Source organism: Trichechus manatus, unplaced genomic scaffold (assembly GCF_000243295.1).
Source record: "Trichechus manatus latirostris isolate Lorelei unplaced genomic scaffold, TriManLat1.0 scaffold00060, whole genome shotgun sequence".
Taxonomy (NCBI): domain Eukaryota; kingdom Metazoa; phylum Chordata; class Mammalia; order Sirenia; family Trichechidae; genus Trichechus; species Trichechus manatus.
This window is the reverse complement of record NW_004443996.1, coordinates 13945921-13964669: the sequence shown is the minus strand read 5'-3', so window position 1 is coordinate 13964669 and position 18749 is coordinate 13945921. Positions and strand designations below refer to the sequence as shown.

The window sequence follows — 18749 nt, the reverse complement described above, 5'->3', positions numbered from 1 at the left end:
GGTATGTACATACACTGGCATATTATGCAGCCATAAAGAGAAATAAAGTTCTGATACATGCTATGACATGGATTGGAAACATTACGCTAAGTGCAAATAAGCCAGACACAAAAGGACTACCGTATTTTTAAGCAAATAACATGGCGCCTTCTACGTCTATTTGCCAACCATGCTCTCCCATCGTGAGGTTATTTTCGTAAGTGCCACTACGCCAATATTTTTTTACATGTTGCTGTAGAAAAATTAGCACAGCGCAGTTACAAAAATACCTCGAGTGGGGAGGGAGTGACTGGCAAACAAATGCAGAAAGTGCATGTTATTTGTGTAAAAATACAGTACTACTGTATGATCCCATTTATATGAAATATCTAGAATAGGTAAATGCATAGAGACAAACGTTTATTAGTGGTTACCAGGGACTAGGGCATGGAGGGAATGAGGAGTTGCTTAAGGGGTAATGAGTTTCTGTTAGGGGTGATGAAAACTTTTGAAAATGAACAGTGGTAATAGTTTTACAATATGGTAAATGTAATTAATGCCACTGAACTATACACTTCTAAATGGTTACAACAGCAAATTTATTATTACATATATATTACCACAAAAATTTTTTGATTAAAAAAAAACCCCATAAATATATGCGATTCCAAGGTTCTTTCCTTAGCCCTCCATCTGCTCAACATTATACCTCACCTGGACAATCTCAACTACTTTTGTGGTCGTATACATAAAACACAACAATTTCACAAACCAGAAAGTCATCAGGGTTAGTCAGACTTATCCCTTCATATCCAGTCAGGTAATTCAATCTTTTATATGACTCAGGTCAACCCTCCCCTTCTCCAAACACCACTCCTGATATCAGTCAGCTACAGCAATACTGTCCTAAATAGATTCAGTGTCTTCAGTCTCACTGAACAAAAAGCAACTAATTTGATCATATTACATCCTTGATTAAAATCCTCGAATAGAAAAAAAAAAAGTGGCTATGCCAAGCTTGTGGTTCTTGGATGCTAGTAATGTCCTATTTCTTGATTTGAATACCATATGCCTTAATCAAGCTGTCCATTTGATGATATGTGCAATTCTCTGTGTGTATACTACAGTAAAAAAACATTAAGTGGTGTTAGTTCTCTGTGAATTTATATTAAAATCACTGAATTGTACAGTATATGAGTGAATTCTACGATATGTGAATTATATCTTAATAAAGCAGTTATTTTAAAAACAAACAAAGCAACTCTCAATTGTTATCTAGCCCATAGGACCTATTGTACTTATCCAGTGGCAAAGGAGAGTTAATCTGCCCTCCAGGAGGTGGGTAGCAGTCTTCAGAATCTGCCCCTAACACGCAAAATATTTCTTTAAATTTTTTGTTAGCCAAAATTCCACACAAATTTTGCATGTAATTGTTCAATAAACTAGTGATTACTTAATATAAAAATGCCCTCCCCAAAATATCAAGTAAAACGGACACACCAAAAGAGATGTACCACGTTTACACTACAGTTTCATGTATCTCTGGACCCACTGTGAAGCATTCCAGTTTAAGAAACACAGGCTTACAAGGTGCTCACAAGTATCTATCTGGTCTCTGTCTTACAGGCCCAGTCTCATCTCCTGTTATTCCTTTCCCTTCTCTCTTCTATAGTTCAGCTAAAGCATAGTAATTGTATCCATTCCACCATGTGCCACGCAGTTTGCACAGGCTTCTTAAAAAATTTCTCAGCCTATGTTATAAATCTTCATAGCACATCTACCTGCTCCCCATTTCCTATTTAGTCTGTGGAGTGAAATCCTTTTTCTCCAAGACTCTTTGTAAAGTCTTCTCTGGGGATAACCAGCATCCCGCCCCAAGAAGCAAAACAAACCTTCCTTTATGTCATACTACACTACACCTCTATTATATAAAATGTCCCTCATGGTGTTGTAATTTTTTGTACTAATGTCAATAATTCTTACTAAACAGTGACTTCCAAACCTGGCTAGATATCAGAATCACTGATAAGCTTTTAAAATATGCTGATATCTAGGTCCCACCAACACAGATTATGATGTAATAGGCTTGGGATGAAACACAGTCAAAAGTGCATTTTAAAACTCCTCAAATGATTCTCATGTGTAGCTAGATTGAAAACAACCATACTAGATAATGATCTTATTAATTTTTGCAGCCTCAAGGCTTACCATGCTGCTGGAAACATGTAGGCACTCAATGCAAAAGGATTCAGATTTTTTAATGTAATGAAAATTTAGTCTGAGTACATGCAAGGGAAGTTTTGCACATAAGCTTGCACAAACCTACCCACATCAATTGCATCTTCTACATTTCCCTACAAAACCACGATTTCTTCTTGCAGTTGTATGCAATCTTCTTTTTTCTATATAACCTTTAAGCTTATTTTATTAAGTCATTTTTATTTATCTTTATACTAAATGTGTACAAACTATTAAAGGTTAAAATAGTCTTTGTGTCATCTCAAATTTCTAGGTATCTTCCTATTCTATAGTCTTTATTTCACTCTCATAAAACTGCCTAATGACAGTGTTGTCAGTGTACTGATAGTCACATCATAGAGTCAATTGTGAGTAGATATACTAAAATTTCATTACTATAATTAGTTTATAAAAGCAGTATGTCCTTACATTCAGAATTAAGATGTCTTACCCTTCCTCCTATTTCTGCCTTTAGCTTCTTTATGCTCTTTAGGCTTCATCTTTTTTTCTTCTCCAGATTCCCCATCACTCATAGTCAGTTTATGCCTCAAAAGCCTATGTCTGTATCTTGGCTTCTTAGATTCTTCAGAATCTGAATCTGAGTCAGAATTGAGTTGACTTTTTGCTTCTAAATGGAGAAAATAAGTCAATAAAACATTCTTAAGCCTTTTTTTCCTTTAAAATGTTGTGTAAACTTATTTTGTTGTTGACAATTATGGTGATTTGTGGGAAAGATTAGAACTATGCACGTACCTTGGTATCATTGGTGGTACCAGGTAATCTCATACATCAGACTTGATATATTATTAAATATTGATTAAACACCACTAGTACAAATTGTAAAATCTTTTAAAAGGTATAAAATACTTCGCTTAAAAAAATCATCTCTTTATTGTGAAAAACTGGTAAAATTAGAGTAACTTCCACAATTATTAAAAATACTCAGGAGAATAGCAGCAATGTTTTTAACATTTTAATGAATTTTAAGTGCATGTATTAAGAAATTTCTTGGTCAGATATTCTTCAAAGACTGAACTGGGCAAGGAATCAAATCATGACATCCTCTTTAGGGAGCTCACCCTCATCTCCTGGGTTTTCTTCATTTTGTTTTCCAGTTCTTTTTTTCCCTTCTTCTGGTTCATCATCTGAAGATCCATCCTCATCAGAGGAAAGATTGGCTTTAATTTCTTCTAAAAGCATCTTCTTGGCAATTCTTGAGAGTAAAAAAACAATAAAAAACTATATATTTGGTGGTGAAGTAAAATAAATTAAAACAAAAACAAAGAATTCTCTATTTCAAAATAGGAATAAATGTGCCAATATATTTTATTTTGTAAATAAAAGACTACCCAAACCATGTTTCAACCTAAGCTACCAATAAAAACTTTTGATTATCTTCCAATTCTATAAAATTCTGCAATATACTGAAAAATCCCAGGAACATAGTCTATGGACAACTTTCGCCAACTATAATTTGATGCTAGATAAGTCTTCCAATTCTAGACTTGCTGGGCTGCCATAATCCAACAACTACAATGTCAGACAGGCCCACAACAGTAAATCAACTTATTCAGACAAATGGCATTCCAAGACAAAGCTCCACATGAGAGAATTTATTCAACAGCAAAATGTATTCTTAGAAAATCAATGTGCAATAAACTACTATACTATGAAACAGTACCTCAAACTGGATGAAAATTTTTTGGTCTTTAAATTTCAATTTATTTCATATATTCTGTTAACCAGACAAAAGTATACCTCAAATATTAAGTATTAAAACAATCAGGAATCATGATACTATTATGATTAATAATAATATTCAAATTAAAGTAGAGAAGGGACAGAAACACTATTATTACACACATGGTAAAAGAATACAAATTACCATAAACGAATTTTCACTTTCCTAAATGTATATAGTACAATAGCCTCACTCACAACAAAATTTCTCAAGATGCTACTCAAAGGCCAATTTGCTAGTGGAAAAATCCAATGCTAAAAGCATGAGAGACCATTTATTTTACTTATATTACCACATGTTAAAATAAAATACAGTAGATTCTCATTATTCACAGATCCCATATTTGCAAATTCACCTATCTGCTAAAACTTATTTGTAACTCCCAAAATCAACACTCGCAGCACTTTCGTGGTCATTTGCATAGAAAGGCAAAAACTTTGAGTGGCCCAATGCACACATTCCCAGCTGTGGTCAAACGGCAATGGTCTGCCTTCTTGTTTCAGTTCTCATACCACAAACGAGTATCCTTTTTGTGGTCTATTTAGTGCCAAGTTTTTCATATTTTTGTGCTTTTTGTTCATGATTTCACTGCTTCAAATGACCATCGAGTATAGTGCTAAAGGGCTGTCTAGTGTTCCTAAGCACAAAAGGCTGTGAGGTGCCTTGGGGAGGAAATACATGTGATAGATAAGCTTCATTCAGGCATGAGTAACAGTGCTGTTGGCCATGAGGTAAATGTTAATGAGTCAACAATATATATTAAATAAGGTGTCTTCTAAATAGAAACATATATCAAACAAGACTATGTATTGACTATTGATGAAAATGTGACCAGAGGCTCACAGGAACCTAACTCAGTATTTCCCCTGGAAAAAATGGTTGAGTATTTGATAATTCAGTGTTCACAGTGACTTTACAGACCACAACTATCACCAATAATGAGAATCGACTGTATATCCTTAGAAAATTTCCATGTTTGCACTAAAGAAAGAGATTTGAAAATACAAGATAAAAACAATCATGTGGCTTTTGTGAAAGACAAAGTGTTTTGATAAGTCTGTGTGTTCTTCTGACATAAGTTCATAAATCACAGTAACAAAGAAAAATACCTTATAAAAAGGTTCAAAAAGGAGTTGGCATGATTATGATAGTTTGCCATGAACTAAGTGCTATGGGATAAACATTCAGTCTGCAATCAAAATTGATTCTCTCGTTCAGTCAAAAACTTGAAGCTGGAATTACAGAACCTGTTATTTCTGGATTTGAAACCTCTCTTTATATTTGTTACCAAACAGTCACATTTCAATCAAGAACTCATTCAATGGTTGTTGTTGTAGTTAGGTGTCATTAAGCTGATTTTCACTCACAGTGACCCTTTGTGAGAGAACAGAACTGCCCCACAGGGTTTACTAGGCTGTAATCTTTAGAGGAGCAGATGGCCAGGTCTTTCTCCCATGGAGCCACCTGGTGGGTTCCAACCACCAACCTTTCGGTAGCAGGTGAACACTTAACCACTGCGCCACCAGGGAGACTGTTAATGCATCTTCAGTTTTTGTTTGACAAGTAGAGTGTTCAAAAATATCTCATTGTTATTTATATTCAAGCATGTATAGAAAAGGCACCTAAACAGACTGAAGCAAAACAGGTAATAACTTCCGAAAATGTTTATTATCTGCCTTTTATGGCTTTCTCCCTCAGATAGATCAGAAATATTTAAACACAGAATCACTAGCTGCTAAAGGCAGCCCTCAGATCAACAGATGAGTTTGCTTTGCTGGGGGCTGCTGCTCTGGTTTGAATTTCAAAAAAGTGAAGACTAGATCACTTCGATTTAAGTCTTAATGGAGTTCAGCTATAAAGCTTTGCTCTTATATAGATCAGTGGTTTGCTGACTTGCATTGCACACAGTAAACTTTTTAAAAAATGAGGACTAATATAGTTGCCAACTTTTCATTGTGCCAAGGTTATTAAACCCAATTACCAATTTACTCTTACCATTTTATAAAATAAAATATATTTTTACACCCGCCCCCCAAATTAGGGAACAACTGCAGAATAAAGGGTAATCCTTTAAATTTAATAAAAGTATGTTTCTGGAAAAATTATTTAATACACACTATTTTATCATTTGCCATGGACCAGGAAAAATTTTCTTGAACCAATTTGGGGGAAAACACTGTTTTGGAATGAATATATGTTTAAAATACATGAAGCACTGGATACTAGATTAGAAATAGAAGAACATAGTTTACTTGCAGTTACAAGTAGATCTTGTATCACTATTTGAGTGGTACAATAAATAACCAACAAAAATACAATTCCTAATCTAGTTACTCTGAAGTTTAGTTCAATAACCTGATTTCAATTTCTATCTTCAAATTAAAAAAAAACTTAAAATTCCTTGTTAGCTGTAAAGACTTGGCTATTAATTGTAAGAAAACATTATTTTTCTTCTTTCAAACTCTGGACTTCTAGGAATAAGTCTACTAAACAGGAGGTCAAAATATGTAAACCTATCTACTTCATACTCAAGTTGTATATTATCAGGAAGAAACTAAAAAATATGAGATAAGATATATATCAACTAATACATCATATAATAAATCATAGAAAATGAAATCAGATCCACATAATAAAAAATTACAACTTATCAACAACCTTCAGTAAGACCATAACATTTGAAACAATCACAGTCACTTTAGAAGCACAAAAATTACAAACTTCAGAGAAGGGTCATTTTCCTCCAAATCATAAGTTACACACAAGAGTGATGGAGACACCCCAAGCTTTACCCGGCTAAGATGTTTTAGATTTGCCCTATAACACCTTTTGACCAAAGTAAAATCTAATTTATAAAAATGTAAATGAAGCCCTAAAAAGTAAATAAAATTACATCCTTTTGCATAAATTATGACTGATGGTTGAAGTTCAATATGTCAAAGACCCACTGTATGATAAATCTAGCCCATAACATAACCTACATCTCAAAGTTACAACTTAACTTGAAGGACCTAAGGGCTAAGGCTGACCTTCAACCTGAGTAGTCAGCAAACATGTTGAGGTAAGATGTGTCCCATCTATAAAGCCTGCTGTGAGGTACTTTAAGGGAAACTCCACTACCTTAACTCTGGAGTCACGGGCCACAGAGACTTCAAGGACATCATCACTTGAGAACCAGCTGAGGCTGGCAAAGCATCATTTTGGAGGCCTTGGCTGGACCCATGCTGGTATGCATGTGATGGATGTATAGTCATGATCCCTAGTTGATTCTGTTTGCTCTGAAGTTTCCTTTCTTGAGGCTTTCCAGGAGGTTTCTGGGAAAATCATCCAGGCAACAAGGCACTGTCCCTGTAATCTCAATGCTCAATATTACATCTTAAGGCAGGTGTAGCATCCAAAGCAGTCATGATTCTATCAGAAGCATTAAAGGCACAGGCTGTGCCACTCTTGGGGCAGAAAACCTGGGCAGAGCCGGAAGAAATGGAGCCACTCCTCCATTTTCCTGAAAGGGAGGGAAGGGAGAAGGGGAGAAAGCAAAACAATATGGGAGGGAGGGTAAAAACCCACAAACAAACAACTGGAACTGGTGCATAAGAGAATAAAATAATAGGACCCCAAAACCCATACAAGCTAAGTCTTCTAAATCATATAACAAACACCAACATAAAACCTTATTACAACTTCATCTACTAAAAGAAAGCAAAAATAAAATAATAAGGAATGAGCTCAACAATGCAGAGACCAACAAGCAATCAGGAAAAAAAAAAAAATGAAAAGCCAAGAAAGCCTATCCAGAAAGGAAATGAGTAATGTCTCTCGTTTAAGCAGTCAAACAGGAAAGGAAAGTACACCACCTCTTGCCAGTGGGTAAATCAGTAAGTCAAAACGTTGAGCTTCTAAAGAAGGAGCAATCAGGAGAAGGATCTCTTGCTTTAGAGAAACAGTCATAACAAAAGCAACACAAAATGTTAGGGCTAAAAGAAAAGACCTTAGAGTCCAACCCTGCCGTTTTATAGATGTGGAAACAAGCTCAGAGAGGGAAAGTAACTTGGCCAAAGAAACAAAGCTAGTTAGTGGCAAAGTCAACAGTAAAACCTAAGATCCTGAATCTTTATCTGCTGCTTCTTTCATTATACTGGCACTATACTCCTGCTCATTAACTGCTTCTGTGCTAATGAGTGCTTGGGCAAATACATTATAGTTAGGTACACTTTTAAAGATATATCTATTTTATTTATTTCAAAATATATATATTTAGAAATAAAAGAATTCAAGCTTTGATTTTTAAAGATTAATAAAAAGATTTCTAAACATCTTTAGTCCAGTATGATCCATCTCTAAAATTTACTAACAGATCATCTCAGATAGATCCTACAATCTACTGATCTTTGAAGAGGCTCTAAAAACAAATCTGAAGTAAAATACAAAATGAAAGTGATATTTTTAGAGGGTCAAAATACTGTGCTGCATACACAAAGATGACAAATGTTTTAAAATGTTGTTTTTAGATATTTTGTACACAATACCACAAAAGAATACTTAGTTAAAACAGAAAATTCTGAATAAGATTACATGTTTAAATGCATGCTCTTTAGAGATACAAAACAATTGTCTAAATATATGTAGTACTAAAGCATCACACTGTATTTTAAAGGTTGATATGTACAACTCCAAGAACTACAGTCAAGGGATGTTAAATATTTTCTGTGAAAACAGAGTGGTGAGAACACATATCCTTCTAGTAAGGCAGTGTAAATCATATGGAATCATATACAAATAAAAACAACTATCAAATTTATGGTCTACTATATTATTCCATACCCTGTATAAAGTCTGAAACTGTACTTTTTCTTAGAGCTACATCAGATCAATTTAAAGTAAATGATAAAATTGCTATCATTTATTACAAGGACTAGGATATTTATCTACTGCAAATTCAATTCAACAAATAATATTAAGCACCCACTATGCTCCAGCTTAAAACTTACAAAACGAACAATCTACTGTTCAATGAGGTAGTAAGTTCAAAATTGGCAATACTTGTTATGCATTACAACTCAAGTGTTTTTCACTTACAAAAAAGCAGTTCAGATTAAAAAGTACATCCAATTTTCTAGTATACCAAAATTCAACTGGCATTTTAAAGGTCACTGGATTCTTATTTATTCTCACAATGAAAAACTCACATTTCATGAATCCAATTGTTTACTCTATCACTACTATAAAAAGCGGTATGATGTTTGTTTTTATAGAAGTCATGTATTCATGTACTTAAAGGATAAGAATAAAAAAAAACATTTCACAGAATTACTATGAAATTATTTCTTTATATTCAAAATATATATTAATATATTTTTAACTCTTAGGTTCAAAATTACTATTTTGACGTGAAACTTTCTTTTAAAAATATGGTACATAATGATCTGTATCAAAAAGTGGTGAAATTCACGAGATATTTATGAGATCATTAAATAATCAAAAAGCTAAAAAATTATTTGAATTTTTTTTTAGTCATGTGTTCTACAATGTTTATAGTTAATGAAAAACAGCACTGTTTCTTTTTGGTGAGGGTACCAGGAAAACTATTATCAGATGACTTTTTTAAAAATCTTAGGAGCAGAAAAACAAAAACTGTATGAAATTAAGAACCCAGTTATTGGCAATTTATATATAAGCTCTCATATTTAAATAAGCTGAAATAACAAAATGTGTACTCCCTAATTTTATATAAAAACTTATGTCAGATTTAGAGGAAATTTTAACCAAAAAATATATTAAACACTGATATAATTTAAGAAATTTGGTCATATAAGAACCAGTTTAATATTTTTTTACATTTGAGAAGTGAAAACAGAATATACTCATCTCAATTTTATTTTGAAATTTCAAAGTTAAAACAAAGGAGGCATATAGTACGTCAGAATAAAATGAATCACTTTTGCTAACACTAAATCCAAACTCTTTTTTTTTTGAAGACCTATTTATCATTTTCTGGAAGTCCAATATCACCAAGGAACAAAGAACAGAAAAAGAAGGCTGGATATAGTAATGCTTAAATCTTAAGCAGTGAGGGACAAGGGACACAACTACTAATGGCGTTTCTTTCCTTGCTGGGAACTCCAGCACAGAAAAAAGAGAACTGGCAACAACTGCAACCAGTTTAAATATCTACAAATAGATCCTACCTACTGGTTGGATACCTGAGTTATACTTACATAACATATGATACTTACCTGAACTATATAAACAAATTGAAAAAACTTACTTTAAAAATTGCTAGACATTTAAAATCCTTACTCAAACAGAAAAGCAAATAAAACATTTAATTTAAAATGCTACATTTGTTTTTCAAGTACAATCAAAGAGAACCAAAGCAATTTTGCCAATCAAACAGGACAATCATGAAATTTCTTTTTTACTGGGAGGAAAAAAAACCAACAAAATTTAAAGAAGAAAAATTATTCTAGACTTAGCAAAGTTATATAAAGAGTAGGCATAGACATGTGTAAAAGATGGATATTTGGAAAGGTGTCTGAAATGGAAGTCAAGTGAAAGTCATATGTTTAAGGGACTTGAGATATATTCATGCCATTAATCTTTGCTGAAAGCATGTAAACAATCATTAAGTATCTTCATTAGCATAAATAATCCAGGAATCATCAATCTCTTCCCAAAATATGCTGCAGTAAGCCTTCAACAGAATTCCCATACAAGCTTGTAGTGGAAAAAAACATTCATTTGCATATTTTCTAGATTGAAAGGCAAAAATTTACCAAACGATAAAACAATAATTGGAAATTTATAAGCCTATGATCTAGTCCCACTATAATTAAGTAGAACTTCTATTAACAGCAGGGAATTCCTTTAAGCAATCTCCACATCAAATTTTGAACCTATGAAAAATAATTATTTAGCTCAACCCAAAGAGAAATTATGAGAGAAACTATGGAATATTATTAGACCAAATTAAGCATTCTTCAACTATAAACTAAGTGTGTTCACATGTGTGGCATGATAGGGTATATATATCAAAATCTCAGCTAAGCCAAAGTTGAAAAAAAGCATGTTTAGAAAAATCCAGCAATTTCTTTTTTTCTCTCAAAAGCTCAATTTTAAATACTTTTCACAGCCTGCAAAAATACAAATAATGACCATTTTGAAAATAATTACTATTCTGGGGCAAATGGACTCCTCAGTGATAGTTTACTACATAATCTGAAAAGATAAGCCTGGTTTAACGATCTTCAATACTAAAACTATTAAACTTGAACACACTACCATCCTATCACTGAGGCCAATTCACAGGGCAGGTATTAAATTAAAATATATGACATTATTAGAAAATGTCTGGTCAAAATATCCCTATTTATATTGAAAACATTATGATATACATGATAATGTATTTTCAATGCCAGCCTAATTGCAGAATTGTAACCATGATGAAAAATTTTATGAATTGATTTCTTTTCAACAAAAGAACCAGTTTAAAACTCAGTAACAGGTATTCAAAACGCAAATGAAACATTAATCTAAAAGCACATTTAAAAAACTGACTTTAAAATTATGTGTATAATTTAAATAACTTGACAAGCTATTTGGTATTAATGTTCTCCATTTCAACGAGTACATAAAGTCTAAGCTATAAAATTTAAATTCTCAGTTACACAAAATTCAAATATAAGGTTAGTCTACTTCTTACATTTTTTCCTTAAAAGTCCAACCATAAAAATGATAAAAATTAGACTGTTGATAAAACTATAATATTTTGTCCTTGTTCATTAAATAAATACAATTAAATAGCAATCAATTTATAGGTTAGACTACACTATCTCACAATGGTATACGTTTGCTTTCAAATATGAATGATTCTACATAATAGTATGCTGAAACAACAGAAACTTATTTATTCATATCTATTAAAATATTCATGACATAATCAAGTTTTTAAAATTACTTCAAAAGCTATCATACCTTTAAGAAAGAAAAATAGTAAACTCTGTCAAAAAACTTTCACATATATGCATATGTATCTGTGTGTACATATATATGTGTGTGTGCATATATGTGTATGGCATATGTTTTAGAAATTATAAACTATTTACTTTCTTAATTTCAGGACTATCAAAACTTCTCTGGCTACAAACTAGCCTACATATCTTTATCCTAATAAATTCTTCTTTCCACTCTCATGAAAAGACCCATTATAATTAAAATTAAATGCTTGAACAAGAAAAAAGTTTTACAGAAATTTATTGCATCCAAATAGTTAAGTATTTTCATTAATACACTATATACCTCTTCATAAACATCAACACTGAAAATATATTACAATACTACTAAAAAAGGGAAAGCATATGAAAATTATACACAATTACACAATTGTGTACAAATTTATACACAATTACAATACACTGTCTACTATAATACATCCCACTCAAAAATGTGAAACTGGTAAAAATAATTCCAAGACTTAATGACCTGCAAACCTTTTGAAAGTTATTTAGTGCACATTCAAATATTGCTCAAATACACTGTCTATACTAAAATAGTGCAAGAAGGTATTTGCATTCCCATCATGATTAGATAACTCATGGGCATTAGATACTTCTTTGGTATAATGGATATTAAACAAATTATTAATTGTATATAATATAAAAGTACATCAAACTATTATAAAAAGTATCAAAGTATAGGTATAAAGAAACTCATGCTCAAGATAAAATTCTTGTTAAAAGTACTCAAGAGGGTTGTATTTTTTTAATCACAGATACAAATGGAAATAAAGATACTTTCCAATAAAATATTTGCCAGTTACAGAGAGATATGATCAGGTAACTTAAAAGATGAAAATGATATTTATATTTTGACAAGCTCTATCACAAGTAGAAAATTATACGTCAACAACACTCTCATTTGGTAGCTAAATAAGAAATTAAGGTTCATTATTCAAAGTTAAATTAGGATATAGAATGTTTTAAACATTATTAGCCTTTTAATAATATTTAAGTCCTCATAATTTACAGGAAAATGAACAGTAGCATAAATAATGAAGAGAAATTAAAGCATTTTAAGAGAAATAAAACTTTAAATGCTTTCATAATCTGGTTATGATTATGTACTATGAAATCCCTGATGAATAAATTGTATGCCTTTACTATTGTTTTCTGGACCTCACCCCTATCCCATATAATAATGGTATAATTTTTTAATTACAAAGTAAGTAGGTAAGCATCTGAGGCTCTGTGTTCATAATTCAGCTCATTCAAAAGTGTAAAACTGTTCATTTACCTTTATAAAAACGTTCTCCTTTAATTAGCAGAATGCTGATCTTTGAAAGAGAAAAACCTTTCATCAGCAGCAAAATGTAAAGCAGAGTTAGAGCAAAAGCCCCCACAGCATTTACTAACTCAAAAAAAAGTTCATTTCTTACAAATTTATGATGCAAAACTTACATGGGTATTTTCATGTTTTATTGAAATTAGAGTTTACTGTTAGGAAAAATGGATGGTTAATCTATTGCCATTGCATAAAATCATCTCAAGTGTATGATAGATTTTTGGTGCTAAAATTAACCAGAGATTATTTCATCCAACCCTTTCATTTTAGTGACAAAAAAAACTTTGATAAAAAGTAGTTAAGTCACTTGCTCAAGATCAGACAGATAGTTGTTAGGAAAGTTAGTACCAGAAGTTGGATGCCCGGACTCCCATTATTCCAAAGTTCCATCCACTATACTGCATGGTATTTTTGTTAATGATTATGAGCGTGGGGTGTGCTATAGTGCAGGAAGGCGTTAAAAAATATGCAGAAACATTAAGGTTATATTCTTTAATATCTTCATTTTCTTTATTCTTTATTGCTGTGATATGGACACGTCTTTATAGTATTTTCTTCTCTTAGCCTTCCCTTGGTTAAGTAAATCTGTATAGGCTACACTGTTTACATTTAAAACTATTATTTAAATCTTATTAAAGTTAATGCCATTATACTGTCTACTTACATTTTATTTGAAAATGGTTAAAATCTAGATCAGTCTAGACACCTTGTGAACTGATACTTATTTTGAAAGTGATTTCTTAATCTTAAATATCTGAGCAATCCCTTTTTCTCATTCTTAACAGATTTTAATAAATAAGACCACCATATTGGATGGCAAATGAAAAACATAATCAGATATAAAAAAGAAAGATGTCTGTTGTCACCCATTTATTGATGATTCATTTTTAATCGATAAAATAATCTGTCAAAATTAAAATATTCTCAAATTGTCACAGTTTACATGGACACATAAAATTGACAGTGCTGTATTTATAACACACCCTATGCTAGGTGTGTTAATACTTATAAATATTTACTTCCTCTTAAGGTTTCTGAGTTTTAGCCCATTTTCTGGCCTTTTTTCAAACTTGCAGGAAGAATGTTTGAGTGAGTCTTTCTAAGGCAGGCACTCCTGGTTTTTACAACCTGCTTGCTGTTCCGTAGCTGCTGTTTGCGCCCACACCTAGAGTGTGTTATAATCTTTTTAAAGTCCTTACAGATGGAATCATACCTATTCTCAGGATCATTGTCGTCGTCATCATCATCCACTGTGAGGGGTACTGATTTAGATAAGGCTTCATCTCCTTGAGGGGGAAAAAAAGTATACTTAAAATTAGTTTTAAATTATCTAAGTAAAATCACATAAAATAAAACTGAAAGCCAAAATTTTTAATACAAACTGGTGGATTCTAAACTCTACTCTGCAATCAAAAACATGAGTAAAAAGAATTAACATGGAAAACACAGTAGGGAATTTATGAAGTCCCAGCAGTAAAATGGTACATAGTTGGATCTTACATATTTCAAAGTTCCTTCCCAGAGCATGAGTTTTTAAAGTCCACCCTTCTCAGTAACAATTCTATATCAATTACCATAACATAAGCATAAGTTTCTAGCTGAAATATGCATCATACTGGTCCATTTTAGGTTTGAAGTTAACAGCTGTCTGATTTATCCTGCATTATCAAGGAAGAGGCAAAGCAGCTATTAATATTCTGATAGTGCCAAGTAATTTAGAATGTATTTGGATTTTCATGGTATTCATGTAGAGTTTTCAGAGCCCCCTGGGTGGTGCAAGCAGTTAATGCGCTCAGCTGCTAACCAAAAGGTTGGTGGTTCGAGTCCGCCCAGAGGTGCCTCAAAGAAAGGCCTGGCAAGCTACTGAAAAATCAGCCAATAAAACACTATGGAGCACAGTTCTACTCTGACACACGTGGGGTCAACATGAGTCAGAACTGCCTCTACTTTGACTAGAATTACCCAGAGATACATTCAAGTATAAACTTATTTTCTTTTAAAAATGTACATTTCTATCTTTTGATCAAACGTCTAAAGAATGAGAGACAGACCAGAGGACTGCTGCTGTTTTTACAGGAGCTGCCCATTTCTGTGTAATTGGCCTGGGCTGCATGGGCTACTTTTATTCATGGTGAGAAAGAAGATTCTGTCTTTTGCTCCCCGAGTTGTGTACTCAATAACGCAGAAATAGACGTGAATAGTGTTTCCCAGATTTTTAGGTCCTTTGCTATTTGATTTGCCCTTCAATATAGTGTACCTTGCGTAACGCACATCATGATATTTCACTGGGTTAAGGGTATACAGGACCTCCCTGTACTTTTTTTTCCAACTTCCTGTGAATCTGTAATTATTTCAAAATAAAGTTAAAAGGCCAAAACTATCTTTCACAGTAAGATTTATTAATGTGGACATTAAGGGATAAGAAATGAACGAGGGTATATATAGTTATCTTTACTCTTCCAAACGTATTTTTGATATATCAGTATAGAGATATGACCATCAATAAAGCATTGATAATGGACAGTTTAAAAAAAAAATTCTAAAGAGATTAAAATTTGTGCATATCATGGTATGTAAATTCTACTTCAAAAGAAAAACAAATTTAAATATTGAACTCTAATATTATGCATGCTGAAGTATTTAAAAGAGAAGTATGCTGGTGATTACCATTTACTTTGAAATGCATCAAAAATACCAGGTAAATCTCACAGGCATAAACTGAATGAAAAAAGCCAATCACAAAAGGCTACTGTATGATTCTGTTCTCAAAATAACAAAATTATAGAGAAGAAGAAGAGATTAGTGGCTGCTAAGGGTTAGGAATGAGAGAGGGGAGGAGGTGTCTATAAAGAGATAGCACAAGGGAGTTTGGTATCTTGATTGTGGTAGTGGTTATACAAAACTATACATGTGATACAACTGCACAGAATGTTACTTACAGACACAGACACAGATACACACAGACACACACACACGACTGCATGTAAAACTGGTGAAATCTGAATAAATCTTCAGTTTCCTGGTTTTGTCACTGTACTATGGTTATGCAAGACGTTACCATTGCGGGAAACTGGGTGAAGGGTATACAGGCCCTCCCTGTACTTTTTTTTTTAAACTTCTGTGAATCTATAATCATTTCAAAATAAAAAGTTAAAAAGCCGAAACTAAATTAGGTACCTTGATGGATAGATCGAAGGATATATAGAAATAGATGATAAAGCAAGTATAGTACAATGTTAATGGTAGAAGCTTTTCTGTATATTTAAATTTTTTCATAATAAAATGTTGGGGTAAAAATCTATAAAGAACAGATACCTGCAGGTTCAGGATAGAAATATGCTAAATATGGAAAAGCAAAAATAATTCATACAATATCCCAGCAAACTCATAATACATACCTCAGATAAATTTTCAAATAAAATATTACTCATATTACTGCCATCTCTTTACTATACTTTTCAAAATTTGACCCATTCTTAAATGTCTAGTTCAAATGCTACTTGTTCCTGTAAGTCTATCCCCAAACACTTAAAATTGTAGTTTTTTCTTTTGATATTTTTTAAATGATTTATCTACATTAGTCTTGTTCACTAGACCATAATCTCCTAAGACTATTCTTCATCTTTGTCACTCACACCATTCCCAACCCCCAATTTCTAGGAAAATGTTGTACCCGTAACCATTGCCGCTGAGTCAATTCCGACTCATAGCGACCCTACAGGACAGAGAATGGCCCCAAAGGGTTTCCAAGGAGCGGCTGGTGGATTCAAACCTGCTGACCTTTTGGTTAGCAGCCTGAGCTCTTAACCACTGTGCCACCAGGGCTCCACTGCGTACTCAAATATTGCTGAATAAATTGGAATCCTCTAAATTCACAGGGCAGAGAGGCTTTTTAAGATCTCATAAAATTGTCTCCTAAAGTAAGCTGGACATGTTGTTGTTGCTGTTGTTGTTAGGTGCTGTCGAGTCAATTTCGACTCATAACAACTGCGTGTGACAGAGCAGAACTGCCCTACAGGGTTTTCTAGGCTGTAATCTTTACGGGAGGAGATCGCCAGGTCTTTCTTCCAGAGACATTAGGGGGGTTTGAAATGCCAACCTTTTGGTTAGCAGCCGAACACTTAATCTTTGTGCCACCAGGGCTCCTTTGGAGATATTGGGGAAATAAATTTATCAGGTTTATATGAATATGTGAGTAAATTCTTAAGGAATGCTCACACTCAAAAACTTATCTTGAAAAACAGTAGTTTTTATATAGTGCTTATCTCCAAGGCCCTTCGTATTCTCTTTTGCTTAAATATCTCAACGACAAAGCCGTTTTTACACGTGTAAAATTTATCTTCTCTTTTCATCTCAGGTAGTCAGCTTAGTTCAAGGAAATATCCAGGGTAACAAAAATTCCAAACAAGGCTTGTTCCACCAAACTGCTGATGAATTTTCATACGCTGAAGTGTTGGATTCTCAAGGCTTCTCTGAATATACATTATCAAGAAAAAGTCCACCTCCTAATCAGCCCATTGGTCCTTCAGATCAAAGTTAAATAAGACTGTTGTTGTTACGTGACATCAAATCGATTTTCAACTCATAGCAACCCCATGTGACAGAGTAGAACTGTCCCATAGGGTTTTCTAGGCTGTAATCTTTACGGAAGCAGATTGCCAGATCTTTCTCCTGTGGTTAGCAGCCAAGCGATTAACCGTTGAGTGACCAGGGCTCCTTTGACTAGACTAGTGCTAGATGAAGGAATTATTAAGAAATGCACCCTTTGAGTATTTGCTGTGTTGCCACCTCTTCTTAACGTCTAACAAATGCATAATTACTTATTACACTAAGTATTAATAGTTCTAATCATGAGGTGTGTAATACAAACCTTCATATGGCTCAAATCAAGTGTTATTTTGGGAAATTAAAATTACTAAAAATTTGAAATGTAACATGATGAATTTACTAGGGAGGCTGTTTAATCATGGAAACCAATTCTCTAAAGTTTAAGATTAGTTCAATAGCCTATGATTTGCTAAGGGGAGTATTCCATGTAGACAATCATGATTTATTATTCTTACAGTCTATTATTCTAATCCTTAATAAGGGTTTTCCCAACTAACCTGATAATTAAAACACTGATTTGATATGCAAGTAACTATTAGATTTTGGCATTTTAAATATAAGTCCTCATTCTCTTATATATACACAGTTCTGAAATCCAAAAAGCTCTAAAAATGGAAACATTTTTGTAACGTGCTGTCAAAGTTCATTTAAAGCAAAACCTCATCTGAATTCTTTATTTCTCTAAGTGTGAATTTCATGTTTTGCTGCAAAAATATTAATGTGTTTCACTGGAGAAACCTCGAGAGTATGGCCCCCAGACACCCTTTTAGGTCAGTGGTGAAGTTACCTCCGAGGTTCACTGTTCAGCCTGGGAGTGGACAGCCCTGTAAAACCAAATGAGACTAAC

At 33.1% G+C, this 18749-nt stretch overlaps 1 protein-coding gene across 8 annotated transcripts in view; it reads right to left on the bottom strand.

Moving 5' to 3' along the window:
• The window catches only part of ATRX (ATRX chromatin remodeler), a 427573-nt gene that overhangs the window by 294756 nt on the left and 114068 nt on the right, over window positions 1-18749 (bottom strand). For all 8 annotated transcript variants that reach the window (XM_004378897.3, XM_023733624.1, XM_023733626.1 and 5 more), the window contains 3 exons: window positions 14508-14580; window positions 3297-3430; window positions 2669-2845 (listed from right to left, as the gene is read on the bottom strand). In XM_004378897.3, coding sequence (XP_004378954.1) covers window positions 2669-2845; window positions 3297-3430; window positions 14508-14580 — 384 coding nt within the window. The remainder of the gene's footprint in view (window positions 1-2668; window positions 2846-3296; window positions 3431-14507; window positions 14581-18749) is intronic.